At 50.7% G+C, this 24,229-nt stretch overlaps 1 protein-coding gene across 1 annotated transcript in view; it reads right to left on the reverse strand.

Annotated features, from left to right (window-relative positions):
• Nucleotides 1–1,096: 1,096 nt before the first annotated feature.
• The window catches only part of FRMPD1 (FERM and PDZ domain containing 1), a gene marked incomplete at its 3' end in the record, with an annotated part of 66,438 nt that continues 43,305 nt past the window's right edge, over nt 1,097–24,229 (reverse strand). Inside the window, exons 6-16 of the mRNA XM_079789637.1 lie at nt 21,460–21,567; nt 19,206–19,301; nt 17,018–17,143; nt 15,404–15,523; nt 14,047–14,183; nt 12,481–12,607; nt 12,267–12,362; nt 10,283–10,465; nt 9,362–9,509; nt 6,703–7,497; nt 1,097–3,483 (exon numbers count right to left, since the gene is read on the reverse strand). Coding sequence (XP_079645763.1) covers nt 1,097–3,483; nt 6,703–7,497; nt 9,362–9,509; nt 10,283–10,465; nt 12,267–12,362; nt 12,481–12,607; nt 14,047–14,183; nt 15,404–15,523; nt 17,018–17,143; nt 19,206–19,301; nt 21,460–21,567 — 4,323 coding nt within the window. The remainder of the gene's footprint in view (nt 3,484–6,702; nt 7,498–9,361; nt 9,510–10,282; nt 10,466–12,266; nt 12,363–12,480; nt 12,608–14,046; nt 14,184–15,403; nt 15,524–17,017; nt 17,144–19,205; nt 19,302–21,459; nt 21,568–24,229) is intronic.

Raw genomic sequence — 24,229 nt, forward strand, 5'->3', positions numbered from 1 at the left:
TAAACCCCTCGGATGAGCTCCAGCCGACCAAGGTGAGTGAGTGTCTAAACCCCCTTTGGCCTGGACTGAGAAGCCAGGGGGAAACGGTTCCCACGGTAGGTGGAAATCAGTTTTCCTGGAGTCAGAAAACAAACGCAGGGAAGGATTTCAGACTAGGAGGAGCAGCCACAAAGCTGGGCGTTAATTACCTCCAGAGTATTTACTAGATTATTTACTTAATGTCTACCCTACAGAGCAGGCACTATTCGTGTCCCCAATTTACAGAAGGGAAAACCAAAGCAATGAGAGGTGAAATAGCTTGTCCAAGGTCCCACCAAGATTAACTGGGATTAACTGGCTCAACTGGGATTGGTGAGGAAGGTACTAAATACATTTATTTTGTGCTAATATTATTCTCAAAAAGGCAAATCTAGTTCAGGGCTTTCATGTTCGCCGTTTAACTATTTAAAACAAAAATAGGATGCAAGATTTAAGGGTGCTGTCGATTTCAGATCAAGCACGGAGCACACCTGAAGAGTGCAGCGACACAGCTAAGGGACTTACTGCCACCTAGTGGCCATCTAGGCTTATCATAGCGAGGCCTCCAGGATCACCCGCCTCCTGGTGCAGGTGCTTGTGAAGATGGAAGTTATTGCCAAATAGTGTGGTATAAGAAAAATAACTGTGTTTTTTGGTGACCCCCAGCTTCCTTCCTCATCCCTGCTTCTTGGGACAGTTTGTGACTTCTTAGTTCCACACCCCAGGACATGCTCCTTTTAGGATACACACTTTACTGATGGTAATCTACTTATCTGTATCCCACAAGGTCTGTGAGCATCCTGACCAGGGAGGGACTTGTCTTACTTGTCTACAATTATCCTGAGCTCCTACCATACGGCCTGGCCCAGAGGAGGTATTCAGTAAATGTATGTTGAATGGATCGGAGTGAATGTTTTGACCCAAACTTAGGATCATGCTGCCTGACTCAGACCAAGATTATGCAGCAGTTTATTTAAATACTCTAAATAGTAAACATCTGAGAGGGTGGGTGGAGGGACGGAAGAGGCTTCCCGGGAAGCATCCAGGGCAGGGCAGGGGGTCTGGGCAGCCAGCCTGCTCACAGGGCAGTGGATGCCCGGAACCTCTGGGTCAAACAGAACACGGCAGCCGTGAGGGCCGTGCACTGACGGGCCAAGAGTTTCACACTCAGGTCGTGGTAGCCTCTCTCGCAGGTCAGCTTGGCGGCCTCCACAAACCGGTGGTAGGTGTGCACCACGTCCCTGAGGTTCCCGGCTGCCTCCCTGTGCCGGGCGGAGCAGCGGCTGCAGTCCGTGAACTGGAAGCACAGGCCAGCCAGCTGCACCAGGTGCGGGAAGGTGTCGCGCACGGCACCCTGCATCTCTTCGGGGGACTGATCCATTCTGATCACATGCTGACAGCTGGACAGGAGCTTCTGGGAGCCCGTGCAGAGGTGGCTCCGGCTCTCAGAAAAGTGCCAGGTGCACTTCTCTGGGGGGTGCTTGTCCCCATTCCCCCAGGAAGCTTCTAAAATGTCTTGTAATTCCAGCAAGCTCTCTGAGAGGCGGAGGAAGCCCTCGGGAGTGCTGGCGGGGGCGGCTTTCAGCCGTGTCAGAGCCCTGGAGCAGTACTCCGGCCAGACGTGGCTGTTCCTCGACAGGGGCTCGGCGGCGCTGCAGCTGTGGGCCCGGGCCGGCCTCCCGGGCAAGGCCAGCCCGCTTCCTGCAGAGGGCGGTGAGGTGAGGGGGGTGGTGGGGTGTGCGTCCGAGTCCCTGTCTTCTTCCTCCGTCTCAGGCTGCAGGCCAGGGAAGCAGGTGGCATAGGAGAGCTGGCAGCTGCACTGCTCCATCCCGATCCCGGGGGCCACTGTCTCATTCACCCCCGCAAACCCCAAAGACGGGGCCGTCCTGAGACTGGCAGAAACTTTAGGAAGGCTTTCTGGGGAAAAGCACAAGAAAGACTTCTCAGCCGGGAGGCAGAGGCTAGGGGTTTTGTCTCCGCTGTCTGACAGCGAACACTGGTTTGAACCTTCTAAGTGGGGGTCCCCTTGGGGACATGGTAGTGGGTGTAGCAGAGAAGGCCTGGGAGTAAAACAGACCTGCTGAGGGGTGTCCCTAGGGCCTGTGTCTTCCCCTATCACATGGTTAAGCGGCTCTGCTTTGACCTCCTCCAGAGGGCAGGCTGACGGAGTGGTCTGGTTCTCCGGCAGGAAATCCGGGTCTAAATCCAGCTCTGCCAATGGTTTCTGTTCTGGGGCCTGGCAGGCGTGGCTTGGGGTTTCTCTGCTTTGCCCTTGGAGTTCGGTGGGGGAGTGTGCTGGGGTCGGGTCCGTCCCTGTCACAGGCGTCTCCGAGGGGAGGGAGGCCGTTATCCCACCGTCTGGAGCACGGACACCGATCGTCTGCGGAGCAGCACTTGACACATCACCCGCAGGGTCCCCTGGGTCCTCCCCGGATCCATCAGGACCTAAGTTGGTGCCATTTTTGCTTGTAACTTCTCCATCCCGTTCCAGCGATCGTGGTCCTCGTTGCTCTTCCGTCACCGGGAAAGAAGCTGTCTTCTCTCCTGAATTTATTCCACATTCGCCACTTCCAGGCCTGTCTCCAAGAGGCAACAAAGGCTCGGTGTTTTGGGGGGCAGCCTCTTGCGTATGATTTGTAAACAGAGATCCCAATCCTGTTTCCAACAGGACTCCTCCCAGCTCCGGTGTGTCTCCTTCAGAGACAGGAGGTGGCCCCTGGCTGACGGCCAGGCAGGCTCTGCCCGTGCTCGGCTCAGCGCTGGACAGGGGGGAGGTGCTGCCCTCCAGCTCCATGGAGAGTTCTTCGGGGGCACTGCCATCCAAGTCTTGAAATGCAGATAGCGTTTGGGAAGACTCTGTCTGAGCAGCATCTGGGCCAGAGGAACCTGGGCTGGGACAGTTAGGGGTGCTTGCTGGGCAACTGGCAACAGTGGCAGGCCCAGGGGCACCCCCAGAATTCTCTTTAGGACCGGGGTCAACCCGGAGGCGAATGGCGGAGATCGAAGACACGCGAGAGTCGATGACCGATTTGGTTTCCATGGTCTCCGGCTCCATCTCCATGACCCGGGAGGCTGGGTTTTTGCTCTTGGCCTCCCTCAAGGGAGCCAGCAGCCCCAGGGCCTTGGTCTCCAGGAGGCCGGGCTCCCCTTGCACGTCCTGCAGGGAGGACACCGTCGGGGAGGGCGCACCGAGGGCCAGGTAGGGCTCCCTGTCGTAGTAGCACACGGCGTCCACGTTCTCCAGGGAGGCAGACGGCACCAGGGGGAACGAGACCAGGCAGGTGTAGTCGGTCTGTAAGAAGGACCTTCTTTTTCTCAGGGTCTTGGCGTACGTTTTGACCCCGCCCCTCCTGCGGGCCTCTCCGCCGGCTGGGCCAGTTTTCAGGCTGTCCTCGGGGCTGCAAGAGCTGGCCTCGCTCTGTGTGCGTGTGGCACTGGGCTCTGCAGCAGAAATAGCTCCGGGCCCTGAGAATCAGGAAAGGAAAAAGCATGTAAGAAGCAGGAAAACAAAGAGGCACTCAGAGCTTGGGCTCAGGACTCAGGACTCAGGACCGCCTGAGTTCAAACCATGGCCCGGCTGCACCACTTTGGGCAAGTTAAACCTTGGTCTCCTCCATGTCCTCCTCTGAAAGTCGGGGACGGTAACTGTGGCGGACAGTTTTTGATTCTGGGTTGCCCAAGATCCGTTTCATTGTCTTTCATTTGACCTCTCCCCCTCCCCCCAACCATGGTCACAGCTGCTGGAACTATCAACGAAGGCGCTCCGTCCCCATCAGCCAAGTGAGTTGGGTCAGATTTATGACCCAGAAAGTCAGCCATACATTCCCTAGAACTTCAAATTCAAACACTCATTTAAAAAAAAAATAATAATACGCCCTAACCGTTTGGCTCAGTGGGTAGAGCGTCGGCCTGCGGACTGAAGGGTCCCAGGTTCGATTCCAGTCAAGGGCATGTACCTTGGTTGCAGGCACATCCCCAGTAAAGAGTGTGCAGGAGGCAGCTCATCGATGTTTCTAACTCTCTATCACTCTCCCTTACTCTCTGTAAAAAATCAATAAAATATATTTTTTAAAAAATAATAAAAAAATAAAAATAAAAGTAGAGGTCATTCTTTACAGCCACATTTTTTCTGACAATACGACAAGGAATCCTGCTACCCAGCCTCCTCGTCTGCTTGCTGCCTGTCTTCACCTTTGCTAGCAATTTTCTAAGCGATCTTACATCCTTTTTCACTGTTCCTCTGTGCTGTGTTAACCCGTCAGTCAGCGCCAATGGTACCGAGCAGCACTGCCATGCAGGTTCAATGAATTAGTGCGTATCCGGCATCCGGCATCCAGCACAAGGCCTGTGCCTACCATGTGTTCACCGGAGGGAGCTGCTACCGTGGTTGTTCCTGTCACTACAGGTGTGAGGTTCTGAGGAGCCTGCTTTTGACCAAGTGGCATGACTCTCCGACGTGGGGGGAGGGGCTGTGTGCGTGCGGATGGATCTCCCTGAGCAGGAGCCCCCTGTGAAAGACGCCCTGGGAGTCAGCCAGAGGAATGGGGGTCCCAGGCCGGCACCTGAGACTCAGAGGCTCTCACACTCAGACCGTTGTTCCCAACGGGCTGCCCCTTATTAAACACCTGAGTGGAGGCTGCTTCGCCGACCTCTTAAGTCAGAATCTCTGAGGCTGGGACCCAGGAATCAATAGGACTTAATGGAGGGCCCTTGGGTGACTTTGATGCCCAGTCACATTTTGGAACTGCTGCCTAGGCCACCGACAGCCACTGACCAAGAGGGTTTCTGAGGCCCACGAAGGGAGAGGCTCCCACAGTGAGTTGGGCGAGGAGTCCCCGTTCGGGGCTGTCTCCCCAGGACCACACTGGCTCTCTATACCGTAGGGAATGTCCAGGATGGTCCTATGTCCTTGACTAGAGGAAGGCCTTGACTGATGGTCTGTCTTGCCCCCAGCACAATGCCTAGCCCAGTGGTCGGCAAACTCATTAGTCAACAGAGCCAAACATCAACAGCACAACGATCGAAATTTCTTTTGAGAGCCGAAAACCGACTTCTGCGCATGGGCCACGAAGTTTCAATCGCACTGTACGTGCGCGCCCGCACGTGGTATTTTGTGGAAGAGCCACACTCAAGGGGCCAAAGAGCCGCATGTGGCTCGCGAGCTGCAGTTTGCCGACCACTGGCCTAGCCCAACAGGGCAAGGCTGGGGCATGGACGCAGTTGGAGGGCAGTGCACAAGCTGGCCGTGGGTTTCTCCTGTCCCCAGGGGCACAGTCAATTAATGAACTCAGTGTAGATGGTGGAGAGTTCATTCATTCACTCAGCAACAACTGCCAGGCACTCCATGCTGGGACACAGACGAGTGAGTTTCCAGTCTAGTGAGGGAGAGAAACATCAACACAAGATCACACAAATAAGTACATAGTTACAGGCAGTGCTAAGTGCCAGGCAGGAAGATGCTGTAGGAAGATGTGACAGGCATGGGGAGACCCGTCCTACTCTTGGTGGTCTGGTTAAAGTTTCTAGAAAAAGCGAATTTCTAGAGGTGGTCGTGTTGGGGGTGGGGCGGGGCGCTGACAGATGGATGGGCATCAGCAACCCAAGATCAGGGTGAGGAGCAGCATGCGCCAAGGCGGGGGGTGGGAAAGGGCCTGGCCCTTTTAGAGAATAGCAGGGAGGTCTGTGTGGCAGGACGCAGGGAGAGGGCTCAGGAGGAGAGAGGCGGGCAGCGGCTGTGCCACACAGGCCTCGGCCTACGGAGCTGGCCTTTCTCCCGTGAGCAAAGGGCAACCACTGTCGGCAGGGAGCACCTGGAAAGGGCTGAAGCGGAACTACAGGGCTGTGGCATCCCCAGCTCCTAGTAGGTCACCTTCAGTATCTGTGAGTGTAACTGTCCTGGAAGGCTCTCAGGCCCGCTGGGAAGTCACTGTGATTGGAAAGACTCGCCCACGGTCCAGGGAGGAAGGCAAGAGGAACCTGAGAGAAACAGGACCGACAGACCTCCCCTGCCTTCCTACGTCAGGGTCCCTTTAAGGGGCCGCCGTAGCCTGTCAGGTCGGTTCTTTCGGCTTCAAGGCCTCATTGAATGTAGCTGCAGGGTCGGCAAGGCCACATCCGCTTCCTGCTGCGGGGCAGCCCTGTCAAACCCGCTGCTTTCTATGTAAATTCTGTCTGTCTCACCCGTCTCGGCACTTTCCCACCTCTTCTGGGAAGTCCTCCCTGATTTCCACTGTTGTGGGAATGCCTCCCATCCTTGTCCATCACTGCCTGCCCACAGTTCTCTGAGCCTTCCTCGGAGCTCTGACTTGAAGTCATGATTCCTTTTTAAAAAATATTATTTTTATTGATTTCAGAGAGGAAGGAAGAGGGAGAGAGAGATAGAAACATCAATGACGAGGGAGAATCATTGATTGGCTGCCTCTTGCACACCCTCTACTGGTGATTGAGCCCACAAACCAGGCATGTGCCCTGACTGGGAATCGAACTGTGACCTCCTTGTCCATAGGTCGACGCTCAACCACGGAGCCACGCCAGCCGGGCGAAGTCATGATCCTTGTAATTTAGCCCACAGACCCCAGGGCAGCCTCCTCCAAAGAGGACCATGACCTTGCTTTACTCATGTGTTTCCCCCCTCAAGCTTGGTCCCTGCCTGCCGAGTCTGCAGACGTGCGGGGGAGGGCTCACCTGAGAGGGTGCCTGGGGGTGTGAGCTTGTCAGCTGCATCATAGTATTCCTCATCCGAGCTGCCCTCCTCGCCGGCAGGGCCCAGGGCCTCCAGCGTGGAGCTGGGCTGGGGCTCAGACCAGCCCTGCTGGCCCCAGGCCGGCGGGCCCCCACCCTGCCGGGAGGCTGTGCTGTCTGAGCTGTCACTCAGGTGCCTGGCCGGGGAGACGCTGGAGCACAGGCTGTAGTAGTCAGTGCGGCTGCCCTCATACAGCCCGGGGTCCAGCCTGGCCGCGCTGGGGTCTGGTACCCAGCCCAATGTCCCAGGAGCGGGACTCTCCGAGAGCTCCGTCTTCTGGGGCTGAGGGCTGGCTCGCTGGGCCAGGTCCAGGAGACAGAGGAAGCCGCTGGTCTCAATCCTGCTCCTCGCCTCCTGGCTGTCAGAATCGACTCTCTCCGGGAAGCCTGGCGAGCCAAAGTGGAAGAAGCCGGACCTGCTGGAGGAGCAGGCGTCCAAGTCATCCTCCTCCAGGGCATCCATGGACTCGCTCGAGCCGCTGGTCCTGCAGCCTCGGCTCTCGGTGTTGGCCGAGTCGGACGCCTCGGACTCGGCACTGTCGGTCGTGCTGCTGGCCCCGCAGGCGCTCGGGCGTCTCCCGGCCACCTCAGGCGTGGGGTTGTCCCCCGGAGGCTGCTCCTCTTTTGCGGGCGATCGGCAGGGGCCCGGCCGTGGCAGGTGCTGGTCAGAGAGGGGCTCCAGCACGCAGTCCACGTCGGAGGACTCCTCGGAGTCACTGCACGCCCTGGACTCGTAGCCTGCACCACAGGGGACACGGAGGGTCACAAAGCAGCCTTCGGGGACTGGCAGATGCCCCCCGCCCCCACTGCTGCTGGCCCTCCAGTTTCCAGATTAGAAAGCTGAGGTCCAGGAGGGTGACCGGCCCAGATCACGCTATAGTGACTGACACACGGTCCATGGGACACACAACATCAGGCCTCCTTTCCCACATCCATCTGGACCCCCTGAAAGAGACAGGACTACCTCCATCCCCACTTCCAAGGAGAGCTCTCTGTTCCCAGAAACTTGGCGGGGGGGGGGAGGGAGGTGTTTCTTTGATTGGATTTCACTTTGCTGGGGCAGTATTGTCCAGATTTCCTAACCCCCTTCCCACATCTCAGCTCTGTCCTGTCTGGGATCAAAGTCAGATGGGAATCATATTTAAAATCCATAACAGATCCTTGCCCTTACCCCTGATGTGCTGGGTCAAACATTTAGGGAGCGGGGCCTGGGAATCTGTATGTTAGCACCTTCCTGGGAGATTCTGGGGCTGCTGGGCTGGCACCCTTCTGAAGCCTGGCCTTGGGGACCCACTGGTGCCACAGGCTTTCAGGAGAGGGACAACTCCTCCAGCTGCTGGTGCTCGGGAAGGCTCCGTGGAGTGAGGGTGGGGAGTACGGAACCAGGTCTCCAACCTCTCCTCTACCATAAGCCTGCAGGGGGGTCTTTCTAAAAACTTCCTTTTAAGCGACATCACCCTCTATTTAACCCTCTGATGGCTTCCCCTGCCTACAGGGAAAGGCATAAGCTCCCCCACAAGAGCTAAGGCCTCCCAAGACGGCCCTGACCGCTCCTTAGCAGCCTGCACGCCCCCCCCCCCACAGCCTTCCCATGCTCCAGCCACTACAGACAGCTTCTCACAGCTCATGACCTTGCCCTCTGTGTCATGCCTCCATGCTGCCCCCCACCCCGCCCCCGCTTCAAATGATCTCTCCTCCCTCCTTTGTCTGGCCTACTCCAGCATGTTCCTCGAGATCTATTTCAAATACTGCCCCCGCCCCCAGCGTCTTCTCCGACCCTGCCACCTGCCCTGGTAGAAGCAGGCCCTCCCGCCATCTGACCTCCCCGACTCCACTGCTCCCACGCTGCTGTGTCTCCCTAAGGCATCAACCCTTGCTTCTAAATTGTGTTAAAGACAAAGTTCACAAATACCCAAAACTCATCACTGCCTGATCATTTTACTTTATCTTACTATCAATTAAGCTCTGGAGATTATATTTTATCCACATGGAGGAAAGACTACATAATGATATGCTATTTGAGCATCTCTCCCCATCTCCACACTCAGTGACATCAAGTTGGTAGCTTGAAATTAGCCATGGTGGGAGTGTCTGTACAATGAAAATAGACAATGGAGAGAGAGAGAGAGAGAGAGAGAGAGAGAGAGAGACTTTTCCCACGTATTTATGCATTCATTGGTTGACTCTTGTATGAGCCCTGACTGGGGATCGAACTCACAACCTTGGTGTATCAGGATGACACTCTAATCAACTGAGCTACCCGGCCAGGGCTGGACATCTGTACTTTCTGAACAAATAACTGACAGCACTTTTTGATGGCAAATAAAGACACGATACAATGGATCTTAGAGATGGTTTTAGGAAATTCTACAGGGAATCAGAGACCTTTTATATTTTTAGGGACTCTCAGGTACCAAGAAAGCCTCTCTATTCAGGACTTTGGAAAGATCAACTGTTTAAAAGAAATAAATGGAGAAGTAGCTCACATCGACTTGAGTGGAAGGGTCAGCTCAACTCCACTCTCCACCTCCCTTTAGGCGGCCCGTACCCACCGGGCAGTGAAACGGGCCCGTCCTTACCGGGGCAAGCCTCAGTGCCTCACCTTCTTCAGCAGATACTCGGTGCACCTGCTGTTTGTTCCCCGGCCAGAGGAAGACGGAGGTAACCGGGTCGACAAACAGCCTGTAGTACCCGGCGACCAGGCAGGCCAGGTCCTTTGCACTGTTGGATTCCAGCAGCAAAGTCAGAACCTTCGAAGGCAAAGAGAGCGCTTAAGCCTGCGAAGGGCGAAGGGACAGTCTGAAGCCAGACAACAAGACCACATGGGGCTGATGGGAAATTCCAAGTAAACCCAGCCCTGGTCCCCAGGCAGGCTTCACGTCCTGTATTCTCCCCTTTAAGACTTGAAATGAGCAAATGCCTGTGTGGGTTCCTCCCATCGAAGCTCCACAATACCTCCTGCCTCTCCATCTCTGACCCCTGTCCTAGCCTCCCATCCAAACCCCCCACCCCACTCTGCTCATTCATATAAGGGGGCCCCTTCAAGACCTGGCCTAGAAAAGGAAAAGAAGCAAAAGCAAACAGAGGAGAGAGAGAGAGGGTGGTAAGAAGAAAGCACCATCTCTGATCCTGTTGCTATGAAAGCAAAGAAAGGCAGCACAAATGCAGGACCTCCCAGGGAGGCTCAGGAAGTTCACTGCATCATTCACCCATTTTAATGGCTGCCACTCAAAACTCTTGGACAGCCCTTCTGGTCCCATCTGGTGTTCCTGGCTAAGTTTCTGAATCCATCAGGAAAGCACAAGGTCAGGCTCGGTTTATACGAAGAAACCTTTCAGGACCCGCCCAGGGAAATGCACCCTGGTTACCACTTTCCCTTTGATGGGGCAGGACGGACAAGTCATCCTCTAAGCAAATGTTGGACATCAGACTCTGTAAATATCCACATGCATACAAACGACCCTAAAGTAAGTTAGCCCCAAATCCCAGAAGCTGGATTCGGAACCTCTCCCCTGTGTGTTACCTTGATGTCCTGCAGGTATACTTTGACCATGCTCACTTTCTCAGACTCTTCTGTCAGCTCGACACGGCTGATGTTTGCAAACTCTGCCAACGTGGACATGATGTTGAGTTTGCTATTGATAATTTGGCTAATTCCATACTTGGCTCCAACAAGAAGGGCAACATAGGATTCTCTATCCTGTAACTGCAGAAGGGCAGGGGAGGAATTAGTTCCCATTCGCAGCTAGTAAAATACACGGCACATGTAAGACATGATACCTCTCTCTGCAAACTCCAGATTCTTATTTCAGGTCCCCACCGCCGCTCCCTGGACTACCAAGTGAGGCAACAGCCTAAACTGGGCCCCAGTGACAGCTAAATTAAGTATAAATGATCTTTTCAAAACCCTTCACAACAGAGAGCCAAACCAGGCTATTACCTGTTCCGTAGACACAACCTGTAGTTTCATACCTATGTGCCTATTTCTTTCCTCTTGGAATCCCTTCCCTGCCATCATTACCTACGGAAATCCTGACCTTTCTTGAAAAGCTTCCAACAAAACCTACTGCAAACATCTACAGAAACTATCTGCCTGATCTCTGTCTCCTCAAACCAGGATCGTCCTTTTCCTCTGTGCTGTTCCCACACTACTTCCTGTCTACGTCTCCCATAACACTGAGCTGTGACTTCTTATTGTAATTATTTGTACTCAAGTCTCAGGTTCCCTGCCAAGTTCCCTGACGACAGACTGTGTTTATCTACAGTGTAACCCCAGTGGCCAGCAAGTACCCTGAGCCAGCTCAGCGTGGTTTCTTTTCCCATTACCAATTATTTCCTTAGACAGGAAAGGTAAAGGGGTGTTGGGGACAGCTTGGAGAGGGCAGGGCTGGCCCTTGGGAAAAGTGGGAAGCTTTCCTTGTACCTTCAAGCCTTCCTTTCTGTGCTCTGGTCTCTCTTCCACCTTTGGGTCATCGACTCATATACAAGACGCCATCAATTTTCTCCTTCCCCTAACTATCTGATACAAGCATGTCAAACTCAAAGGCCAACACAGGCCAAATAAACGAGGCATGTGGCATGTGACATGCTTGATCTGATTGCTTATTTTGCTCTCAAAACATGGATTCTCTTTTTCTATCTATATTGTTAAGTCAGCAATCTGATTAAATTGACCCATCACTGCAAATGACTGATAGACATACTAAATCCACTAAAAGAAGATTTGTTAATGTGTTTTTAAAAAAATCTCTAATTGGTAAATTGTCTGGCTTTGTGCTGGAGAGTTCTGGGGCTGACTGAGTAGTGGGGAGAGTTCCCTTAAGCCACAGCCCCCATTTCGGAGGCCCAGCATACAGCTCTGGGCCTCGGCTCCGAGAAGGAAGCAGGAGGAGGCCCGGGAAACAGAGCAGAAGGCTCCTTTGCTTCTCTTTTCCCTCCTCAGCTCCCCTCCTCAGCTCTTCCCTTTTTCTGAATAATCGGGGCCCCAGCCTGGCAGTCAGTCTGACATTCTTATCTTTCCTGTACGATTTCCACGTTTCCCTCTCCACCTCCATATTCCCAAAGCTCCAGAGTCAATAGCTCACAGTACCCTTCCCTCAGAACGCCTTTCCTCTACACGGAAATCTGGCCAAATCCAATCTTCCCGCCTTTCCTTACCCCCTTCCCCTTCCACTCTTGACCCGAAGCTGGCAGTGGTACCCTCTGTCTTCACACCCCACAGCCATCGCCCTGTGCGTCTCTCGTGGCTCTGCTTTGTCTTGTGGCTACTTTGTTCGATCATTGGAGGGTAGAAATCATGTCAGCTCTGCCTCCCCCAGCACCTACCATAGGGCTAGCACCAAGCAAGGGCACAATGAACACTCCCAATGGCACGATATTTACTTTCCCAAACAAACTCTAGTACATGACAGAGTTCTCAAAAATTTTAGGCCACAAGATTCACTGATCTTCTGAGGACTTCTAAGGTCCCTCATAAGCGCGGGATTCCACAGTTCTCTAACACATACCATTAAAGTAGCATTAAAGATTTTCCCGCCATATGTCTTGAGTTCCCCAAGGATCTGTAGATAATTTAAACGTAGCTGGGCAGCGGAAATAAGTTGCTTAAATAGAAGAAAAAAAGATGTAAGTTAGAGTTATTCACTTGCTAAAATCAAGGCAATGTTGAAGATGCAGTCCCCAGACAGCTGGGTGGGTCGACCGGGGCTAGGGCTCCATTACCTTCTGTCGGGGTTCCAGCAAATTCTGGTTCCTCTTCATGTGGAAGCTTATGGCTTTCTTGATGTCTTTGCCTTTCATGTTTCGGAGTAACGTTGGAGATATAAAATTCTCTATTCCCCAGTCTTTCCTGCCATGAGACATTGGAGACAAGGAGGCCCATTTTTACAGTGCACTTGGTGGTCGCCTCCCTCTGCAGAGCAACCAGCAGGGCAATTGGGGGTCCTGCTGGTACCTGCCTTGGCTGGCCTGGGGCCTTTGGGCTGAGGGCAGCTCCTGGGTTGAGCACCTGCCCCCTGGTGGTCAGTGTGCATCATAGCAACCGGTCGTTCTGTCGGTCATTGCGCAGTTTGGCCAATTTACATATTAGGCTCTTATTATATAGGATATTTTATGTAAGTACGTAATTTATAAGTTTATAAATATATTTATATATATTTCTTACCCCTCACCCTAACACATACACAAAAGCCACAGCCATTCAGGAAAACCCCACTGATCTCTCTGGGAGCTCATTGCACTTGGTGCAGTGTGATATTCTGTTAGTTAGAGCAGGAGACCTTGATCTTTTTTCACTACAATGTACGTGACAAAGAATGACCGAGCATATATCACACACTCTCAGGGGCAGCGCATAGCACCTGTGAACCCCCGAGGTCGTGCTTCAGAATGGTGCTAGCCTAACAGCCTCAAAAGCTCCAACAAACTTGTTAAAGATACGGATTCTCAGGTCCCGCTCTCTAGAGATTTGACCCAGCACATCAGGGACAGAGCCCTAGATCTGTTTTAATTTTTAAATGTGACTCTCATTTGACTTTGATGCCAGATAGGACAACAGAGCTGAGGTTTGGTGAGGGGGTTAGCAAACCTGGGTGACACTGCCAAGAGCAAATGTTCAGCTAAGAATTAGGTGGTGCTGGAGTCCCAGGATCTGAAACTTCCTTAGTCGGAATATAATGCCACGTTATTGGTTCACACATTAATTTTCAAGGCATTCCTGCCCTTATCAGAGCTTTTCTTTCTTTTTTTAAAAAAATATATATTTTATTGATTTTTTACAGAGAGGAAGGGAGAGGGATAGAGAGTTAGAAACATCGATGAGAGAGAAACATCGATCAGCTGCCTCCTGCACACCCCCCACTGGGGATGTGCCCACAACCAAGGTACATGCCCTTGACCGGAATCGAACCTGAGACCCTTCAGTCCGAAGGCAGACACTCTATCCACTGAGCCAAACCAGTCAGGGCTCTTATCAGAGCTTTTCATTGAAGTTATCAAAAGACTTCCCTATGTATTCTCCCAGGAACTGGGAACTTACAAAGGGATCCTGTGTCACTCTGTCTGGACTTGTCTTCGGCCCCAGAGGGAGCAGCCAGATTCTGACATCTGGGGGAGCCCGGCTGGGTGGGAGAGGGTGGAGAGGGAATTGGATAGAAAGACAAGGGACAGAAGGCTGGGTAGGTGACGATCAGCTTTCTGTGGAATCTGGCCGTTCTGGCCCGGGGCCAGCCAGATTACCCACACAGCACAGCCGCTGTTGCTGGGGCACAGGAGTCCCCCGCCACTCACTCTATGTACTTCAAAGAGATCTTCTGCGGCTGGGCGCACGCGTAGATCCGCTCCTGGATGTGCAGGGCCGCGAGTCTGAGCGCAGAGCTGCATTTCATTTCCACAGCAAAGCGCTCCTGGAGCACGTCGCTGCAGCTCTGGAAGAGATCAGATCGGGGGCTGGGAACCAGGAGCAGAGGAACCGTGCTCCCAGTTCTCTCAAGCAAAAGCCCGCGGGACCCGGAGCTCAGCTTTGAGGCCTGGCTCTGCCTATGCGTGGCTGTGTGACCTTGGTTATTAAGACTCTGAACATTGCTGTTCTTCCCGTTGCTAAATGGGGATAGTGAAGTCTACCTTAGGTGGTTTCTGTGGGGTTTAAATTAGATAATGCATCTGGAAGCAGGTATGAGGGGCACAGTATTATGCAAAAATAAAGTACTGTTGTTATTAGTTGCTACCATCGTTTCTGTAAGACTTTGTGTGCAAATCAGTCCACCTAGTTTGAGTTATCTCAAATATTGATGCCTCCCAAATGATTCTTTTTCATCAGAATAAAAATGACATAGTAAATTTCACCTATGGAGGTAGAGTAAGGGGAGCAAAAGGCGACAGGGACCAAGGAAGCTATTTTTGGCTTCACCACTAAATGGGTGACCCACGCAAAGCATGTGACCTTGCCGAGATTCAGTTTCATCATTTGTAAAATAAAGCTTTGAAGCACTAAAGCCTCTTTTAGCAATAAAAACTATAACTCTACAGATCTTAAATGGCATTAGGAAATGTAGCATCTACATTGAGGACAGCCCAAATTTCATTAATACCTCACTAATCTCCTAAGATCGCAACTCAGCGATGGAAAAAAGGAATTGTAAGGGATATTCAGGCCCATTCTCCTTCAGATAAAGATAATCTACACCAGGGAATTGCTTAATTGCCTTGAGCTCATGTTCAAAATAACCCAATCTCTAGGTCCATCTAAGCAAAATAAGCCAGGCAGAGAAAGACAAATACCATATGACCTCACTAGTATTTGGAATCTAATGAACAAAATAAAATGATGAACAAAATAGAACCGGAGGCAGGGATACACTGAACAGACTGACAGAGGTCAGAGGGGAGGGAGGTTGGGGGGACTGGTTAAAGGAAGGTGAAGGGATTAGCTAATGGACATATATATGCATAGCCCATGGACACAAACAACAGTGTGGTGAAGGCCTGGAGGGCGGGGGCGGGGATGCGTGGAGGCGGGCAAAGGGGGAGGGGCGGGAAATAGGGGACACCTGCAACAGTGTTGACAATAAAAATTTAATTAAAAACAACACGCAATTTCATCTTTGAGAAGGACCACTGTTATTTTAGGAAGCGCAGACCCAGTCACCTGCAGGTAGAGGTATTCAAAGGCCACGGGGTCTTCTTTCAGGAGGTCTAGGGGGTCCTTGGGAACAAAACACACCCTGAAGAGGCATCGGTAGTCTTGTAACTCTTCCTTTTCTACCACCTGCGATGGGGAAGGGAGATACCATTAATCTTAGCTGCCTTTGTTCTTGCAGTTATTCCACACAAAAAACTAAAAAAAAAAAAAAAAAAGACAATGAAGACAGTTCCCAGACATTTCAATTTAGTGTTTCCCAAGGCAGTGCAGGCCTTTGCTCCTAATTTGGCTTTCCCAGGAGTATAAAATGTAAAAGGCTCAAAAGAGTAAAGTTTCCCACTGACTCCGTTAACCTATTCCCCTTCCCAGGAGAAATTTTTGGAAAGAAATCTCCAGTTTCTTATATGCCCTTCCCGAAACAGTCTATGTATGTACACTGAACGCATAATAATCTGGCCACTCAGTGTATATCCTATATAATAAAAGGCTAATATGCAAATTGTCCCCTCGACCAGGAGTTCGACCAGCAGGCAGACGGGCCAACCGCCCATGTCCCCTCCCCCTGGCCAGGCTGGCGGGACCCCATCCATGCATGAATTCATGCACCAGGCCTCTAAACACACACACACACACACACACACACACACACACACACACACACACACACACTGAGTGGCCAGATTATTATGCATTCAGATATCATAATAATCTGGCCACTCAGTGTATATTATACATGCTCCTATTCATGCTTTCTTTCCTACAAATAATAGTATAGTCTACATTATATAAATTCTGTACCTTTTTCCCCACTTAAACTATCTTAGGGATTTAATGTGTTTCTCTTTTCCAATGCTAATAGAACAGAAATGACTTTTTAAAAGCATGTGCAAGCACCAGTAATGGGAGGTGGGTGAGTAGAGTAAGACGCCACCTGCAATGAGGAACACTGAGTGTGGCTTCCACGAGGTCATGTCTTGCTCATGCTGTTGCCCTGCTTAAAAAGCCCCTTCTCCTTTTCCAATTGTGGAAATCCTACTCATCTTCGTAAGAGTACACACTCAACAAGGATTTGTTGAACTGACCTGTGTTGGCTTTAAAAAGTTGGTACGGCAAATCACGGAATGGCCAGAAGACTGAGTGGTGCAGAGGGACTGTTCGTTCTGTCCAGCCCTCAGGGACCAGCACGGGGGTAAGTCTCACAAAAAGGGCTTAGACATAGCAACAAATGCTTCCCTGACATCTCAGAGGCCGCAGGCTCAGGGGAAGATCATCAGAGCCGAAGCAAAAGATGGGGCTCTATTGGCTGTTACCTTGAGTAAGTCACCTTGCCTTTCTAAACCTGTTTCCACATCTGCAAAATGGGGCCTCATGCGAAAATCAGGCCTGACTCTAGTCCTGTTATCCCCAGGCGGAGTGACTCTGTGCCTTCTTGGCACAAGAAAGTGCATTAAACCTGCCGATGTGCTGAGCCCTGTGCCCCAAGGTCCTGGCTGAGGCGCGCAGCTGCCCAGCCTGGATCTCCTCACCAGGAGCAGGAACAGGAGCAGGAGCAGGAACAGGGGCAGGGGCAGGGGCAGGAGCAGGAGCAGGAGCAGGAGCAGGAGCAGGAGCAGGTCGTACCTGCTGGATGAGCTCCTCCTCATGCAGCAGGTGCAGCCGTGAGACATTGTACTGCTCTTCCAGGACCAGCGCAAAGTACTCCGTGCATCGGATTGACAGCTTCTCCTTCACCGTGAGGATGATGTCCTGCCACACAGAGAGGCATGGGGGTCACCTGAGGAGCAGGCCGGCCCTCAGGCTCAGGCACAGAACAGGGAAGACTTCCCCGGCCTTCTCTCTGCTCCTGGGGAGAGAAAGGCCGTGCTCACTGGGTCCACGGCCAACGCAGGCAGCTGAATCTTGACGGGCCACACATGAGACATCGCATGCCCCTCCTGGCGCTGCACCCCCTCCGCAGGCCGCCCACACAGCTCTCCTCTCTTGCTTTACTTGGAAGACTACAGCCGCCCCCTGGGGGCTGACGCCTCCCTTTAAGGTCAGCGGGTTCATCTTCTCTCTGGAGTCTCCATCTTCAACTGCCCACCAGACAGAACCCAGCACCCGCCCGCTCTGCAGCTGTGAGAAATCAACCAGATGTTTCGGAACCTGTTTTCTTCCGGAGAAATGGAGGATAGTGATGCCTATTTAGAGTCGCTGATAGGATGGGATAATTCATATTGTGCCGCTGGAGTTGCTATGCCACAGCGGCCCCTGGCCATCACCCGGTCTTTGCTGCCTCAAGGCACTCACACAGGCTGTTCCCGCTGCCTGGCACACTTTCCCCACTACTCTTCACCGGGCCGTTTCTCTCTCTTCAGAGAGGCCTTCTCTGGTCACTGTATCTAAATCTGATTGCCCTGCCACTTTCTGTCCTAGGGTGCTGTTTATTTCCCTCATCTCTATTTAATATTATGTTCTTCAACATAAGCCATGTTCTTTAGTGAGAGACAGCATATTAAAATTACGTGAATGGTTTCTACAACTAGACTACCACTTATTAGCTGTGTGTCCCGGGATAAACTGTTTACTCTCTTTATGCCTCATTCTTTCTCTCTCTCTCTCTCTTTTTTTGTCTGTAAAATGATAACAATGCTAACACTTATCTCATAGGGTTGTTGTGTGCATTAAATTAATTTCCCATATAGGGCACGTAGAACAGTACCTGGCAGATGGCACGTGTTCAACACACACTAGATTTGGTTTCTTGCTTATTGCCTCTCATCCACTGAACTCGCTGAGAACATAATACCCCAAACTGGGCAGTGCTCATCTGACCGGCTCTCTGCATCCGTTAATGTGACTCCCTGAGGCTGATGTGCACCCTCCACCCCTAGCCCCCAGCAGCCCCCTTCCCACCTGCCCTTGTTGAATGCTTAGTTGCCCTTCAGAGCTCAGCTCAGGTCCAGCTTCTTTCCAAAGCCTTCTCTGAGGTCCTGACCAGATGTAACAGGTGGCACACTTACCCCTGCACAGAGCACTTCCTTGTCCCTCTCTTTACAGCCCTTATTTCATCCTGTCCTCGACTACTTGGAGCTCCTTGAATGTCCTTCCTCCCTCAAGTAGGCTGTAAGCTCCTGGAATACAGTGCCCACCCTTTACCTCGCTCTCTACCTCACCCTCTGTCCAGGGCATCTTGTAGGGGAAACTTGTTAAATATAAGTGAAACTGATTTCAACTCAGAACAGAATATGCAGAGGCCTGGACCTGCCCTGACATCTCATCTGGGTTTTTAGCTGCTTTGTCTTTTGGGTGGCAGATGGGGGAATAACACACAAGAGGCAGGGAAGTCCAGTGGTTAAGGATGAAAGGAAGTCCCTTCACCTCTCTGAGCCCTGATTTCCTCCCCTGCAAGATGGTGATGAAATCTTGCTGGGTGGTTGTACAGCTAAATGAGATAACACAGTGCTTGGCTTCCTGCAGGTGCTCAGACTATGGTGGTTGTGAGACCACCAAGGCAGCCGCAGGGCAAGATGCGGGGGATCCTGGGAGCCAGCAAATTCTCGCTGGGGAAGAGATTCAAGTTTACTCTTAATACCTTCACAGTGGTCGAAACCGGTTTGGCTCAGTAGATAGAGTGTCGGCCTGCGGACTGAAGGGTCCCAGGTTCGATTCCGGTCAAGGGCATTACATTGGTTGCAGGCACATCCCCGGTAGGGGAGTGTGCAGGAGGCAGCTGGTCGATGTTTCTCTCTCATCGATGTTTCTAGCTTTCTATCCCTCTCCCTTCCTCTCTGTAATAAATCAATAAAATATAAAAAAAAAAAAATACCTTCACAGTGGTGTCTGCTGCAAACTTGAAAGCTTTGGTCTGTCCATTCTCCAAGTACAGCTTGAGCACGTTGGGCATACACAGCAGAGAATTTCCCTGGAAAACACAAGGGTAGGGATGAAACTAGCCCTTCCTGCCTCCGGCCCTGCCTGGTGCGGAGGACAGGGTCCTCCCTCCCCTCCTCATCATGCCACGGCGTGATTCTTGCATCTGGAGATTTCTCCAATGGGCGAGGCCTATGCCACAGAGACAGGCGTGATTTGTTCAAGAGATAGCCACTAGAGCCGTGAGACATGGTGGGGCACACTGATAGCATTGCACCAGAATCATCGGCTGATCCCTCCCTGCTGGCTGCCATCCTTAGGGGATGCAGTTTAACAAGTCAGATGACAAGCATGTACACTGTCCCAAACTGTGCCTGGTGAGGTTGGAGTGAAACCCTTGAGATGCCCTCCCCCACCCCCGTTTTACTACAGTATTCCCTGTAGGGAAGCATCACCAAAGGGCAGAGGGTTGTTCTCTGCCTCCATCATTCATCCCAACCGTCACCCCATACTCGTGGGATCACCTAAGGAACCGCCATTCTTGGAGGGCTTTTTGGAAAGGAGGCAGAGGCCTGGTCAGTGTTTGGTGACCCCATGCCAACCAGAATTCCCGAGGTGGAGCAGGGAAGGGAATGTTCCCTTTGGGTTTGGAGAATGCCCCAGGGCCAGCTCTCATAACAACTGACCTCTGAGTGTTTAGTGCAAATAAAGAGCGTCCTTGGGGCTAGCGTCCTCCAGAACCAGCGAGAGGTTCTAGAGTCACCGAGATCCAAGCTAGAACCAGTGTTGTTAGTGGGTTCTAGCCCCTACTTCTCATCACTGTGTACTACTCTTAAAAACACATGTTGAGCCCGGCTGGTGTAGGTCAGTGGTTGAGCATCGTCCAATGAACCAGATCTCCGATTCCTGGTCAAGGCACATGCCCAGTTGTGAGCTTGATCTCCAGCAGGGGGCGTACAGGAGGCAGCCCATCAATGATGATTCTCTCCCATCATTGATGTTTCTCTCTCTCTCTCCCTTGCCCTTCCTTACTCTGAAATAATTAAAAACATTAAAAAAAGAAAAGGAAATCTTACCTTTAAAAAAACAACACAGGTTGAATCTAAATTTAATGTGATCAAGAGGTTCAACCCATTTTCATAAATGTGGACACACAGAGACTCGAATATTGCTGAGTGACAAGATCTAGGGTCTTTTCTAGTTAACGCATTAGGCCCCCAACAGGCCCCTTCCTGAACAAATCCACCTTTCACTCTCAGGTCGAATGAAGTGTGGCCTGTTAGGCAGCAGGACATGTAGAAAATAAGGGCTCTGCAGATATGAACCTGATCACCCGGATCTCTTGTTTAAACGGCCAGGACTCCCCATTTGCTGGTCTCTATGTGAGAAGATAAGGACAAGTTCTGACCTGGAGATGTCAGAATCTAATATTGGTCGCTGAATTCAGAATGGCAAAAGCTGCAGACTACTGGAGGAAAATGTGTAGATTATGAATAAACGAGTCTTTTATCTAACAGTCCACATCAAAAACATCAAACTCCGGCCAATATTTTCTCTTTACTAATATGTCTTCTGAACCCCCAACCCTGGATTCCCCTCATATCAAAGGAACTAAACAGCATGTCATGGTAGAAAACAAAAAAAACAAAAGTCACAGAGACCTGAGCTCCTGGGTTTTTTTTTTGTGTTTTTTTTTTTTTTTTGCTATGTGATCTCAGAGGTTAATTCCTTAACCTCTTTAAGCCTCGGCTTCTTCTTTTGTTACAATACCTCCCTTGCAGAGTATTGTGGTGACTAAGGATTATGTACACCAAAAGTTTAGGTTCATACCATAGAGGTTCAATAGATGGGCTCTTAAAAAAAAAAGCCATCCCTACTACCATCATCACTACCATTGTATATCACCTTCAGAAGGAATACCAGCTTTAAAGACTCAAAATGAGGACGTAACAGTTGGAATCTGTTGAATTTCATGGCCAGGAGAACGGCGCCACAGAATAACAGACAACTACTCCCAGCGCTTTTCTCCCTGGCCCCTTCCATAATTGTTTGCACCTCACTGGGGCGTGCACAGAGCCTCTAGCAAACCCACTGCACTTCCTCTGCACCCTCGCCATGCTATGGGACTCCAGAGTCTTAGGCTGCTGTGTGCCAGGAGGCAGCTCACCAACCTCATGCAGAGCCACGTCAATGCCCTGCCCGAGACGCACCTGGCTCTGTGCGCTGACGAGCACTTCCTCAGCGAAGTGTACCTTCACAGGGTTGGTCTTCAGCCTGGCTCTCTTCTCCTCGGTCAGGAAGGATGACTTGGGGACTCCCTGCAAAACAGGAACACGACACATTTTAGAACAGGACTTCCATAAAAGCCACGCACATCTTCTCGTTCTTAAAAACAAAAACCCTGACACTGCTAAGGATTCAATTAACACCCATAGAGAAGGATGGCATTCCATTCAAGATCTCTTCATAAAATCTAGGGCTTCTAACACACACAATGTTCTTATGTGTCTGAAAATGATCAAATATTCAATAGAAAAATGACTGTGGTCTGATGAAGACAAAGAGAACTGGCCTGTGAATAAGGGACCTCAATTGCAATTCGAGCTCTGCTACTCAGCAGTTGTGAGAACTACCTCAAACACAAATTCTTATGGAAGAAAACCAGTTTGGTGTGAGAGTGACTCGTGTGTGTGTGTGTGTGTGTGTGTGTGTAAAACAAGACAAAATAACTCTGTGTGACTTTGGCCAAGTCATTGACCCTCTTTGTATATATTTTTTATTGATTTTTTACATAGAGGAAGAGAGATTTTTTACAGAGAGGAAGAGAGAGGGATAGAGAGTTAGAAACATCGATGAGAGAGAAACATCGATCAGCTGCCTCTTGCACAACCCCTACTGGGGATGTGCCCGCAATCAAGGTACATGCCCTTGACCGGAATCGAACCTGGGACCCTTGAGTCCGCAGGCCGACGCTCTATCCACTGAGCAAAACCGGTTTCGGCCATTGACCCTCTTTGGCCTCCAGTCTTCCCTCCAGCACAATGTGGGGAGTTGGACCAGACAGACCACCTCCAGGGTTCAATTAACACCCATGGAGAAGGATTTGGTGGCCCTCTCTGCTTTGCTCATCTTTTGGTTGGTATCTCTTCTCCCCAGAGGTAAAAAGCGTCATCACAGGTTGGTATGAGTATGTGGTGAAGCCCTTGGCTTAGACCATATCAGACTGAATTGTAACACAATAAACAGCAACTTACATGATCTAGACCAATAGGATGTGATCTTCTTGGGTGAAATCATGATATGCTATTTCCCAGCCTGAAATCCCATTTCCTTAACCTGGAAAATCCTCTAGGACAGCCTCTAGAATGTTTACATGTGTAAGAGTCCCAGGATGGAGCTCTGGGCCACATTCTGTGTAGCTGAGGGAAGAGACAGGGAACAGCAATTGGGGAAACTGCTGGAAACAAGGTTCATCGACTCAGATGTCAATAGACCAATGACATGAAACACAGGAAGTGAACACATGGCCCTGAAGTTTTAATGCAAGGAGATAAATAAGATCTTATGGCAACTAGGACCTTGGTGTGACAGGGTTCATGACTATGATTCAGTATTTCGAATATATAGTTTGTTTGTTTTTAAAAAGTTCCGTAGACGGTGAGGGGGAAATACCAATGTTTCCAGAGAAGAGGTACATCCTCAACTGAAGAAATTACTTAACCTCAATTTGCTTTGTTTTTCTTTTCTGTTTTAAAAAAATATATATTTTATTGATTTTTTTACAGAGAGGAAGGGAGAGGGATAGAGAGTTAGAAACATCGATGAGAGAGAAACATCAATCAGCTGCCTCCTGCACACCTCTACTGGGGATGTGCCCACAACCAAGGTACATACCCTTGACCGGAATTGAACCTGGAACCTTTCAGTCCACAGGCTGACGTTCTATCCACTGAGCCAAACCGTTAGGGCTGTTTTTCAAACAGAATGATTTTCCAACCAGAAGAGATAGAAGGAATAAAGGAAGGAGAAAATTACAACCCAAAATTAGTGATGAGACTACCACACTGCTTTTAATGTATTCAAGACTCCTATCCCAGTGACTGTAAGGGGCTGATGGACCTATTATATGCATCAGTCGGCATCACCCACAGAACAGAGAATGGAAGAAATATTAAGAAACTAAAAGTGGTTAAGTATCAAGTTTCCCAGGAAATGAATATGGAAGATTCAAGAAAACACATATTAGTAAGCTGGTTAATTCTCGGCAAAATCCAAGACAAGAGATGGTCAGAGAGCTTTCAGACATTGATCATTAAAAACCAACATGGAGTTACCAAAAACAAGTCAGAGCTAACCAAGGTCATGTTTCTTTTGATGATAGGATTCCAGATTAGTATGCCAGGGTCCTGTGGACACAGTAGTATTCCTTCATTCTTGCAAAATATTTGGTAAGTTCTCCTATAATCCCCCTGTGGAGAAGGCCAGATGCAGAGCCATTAGGTGGATTCAAAACTAGCTGACTGATACTCGCAATTACTCTGATTTCTAACTAAGCAACTCAGGCTCCCTTTGGCTCAATCTTTGTCAATGTTGAGCAACGCCTTAGGTGAAGTCAGAGAAATGGGACTTACCAAGCCTGTGAATGACATGGAGCTGCAAGGTGTCATCAGATCTCAGACAGCAAAAAATTGGGAGGAAAGGTAAAGGAACTAGGACTCTAAAAATGGTATAACGGAATCTTGAGGACCAGGGGCATCTATGGGTCAGAGGCCAGGCAATCATCAAGAACAAATATAAGAGGGTAGAGGTGGGCAGGGCTGTCAAGAGCTGAAGAGAACAAAGAAAAGTGAGGGGTCAAAGCAACAGGTACAACCACCACCCTAAAGACTCAAGGGAATGAGAAATCAGGGGCAGAACCAGGAGAGATGCAGAAAGAAAAGGAGTCTGTGGAGGCAACTGCTATTCTTCCTCACCCTCGGG

Source organism: Cnephaeus nilssonii (genome assembly GCF_951640355.1).
Source record: "Cnephaeus nilssonii genome assembly, chromosome: 14".
NCBI lineage: Eukaryota > Metazoa > Chordata > Mammalia > Chiroptera > Vespertilionidae > Cnephaeus > Cnephaeus nilssonii.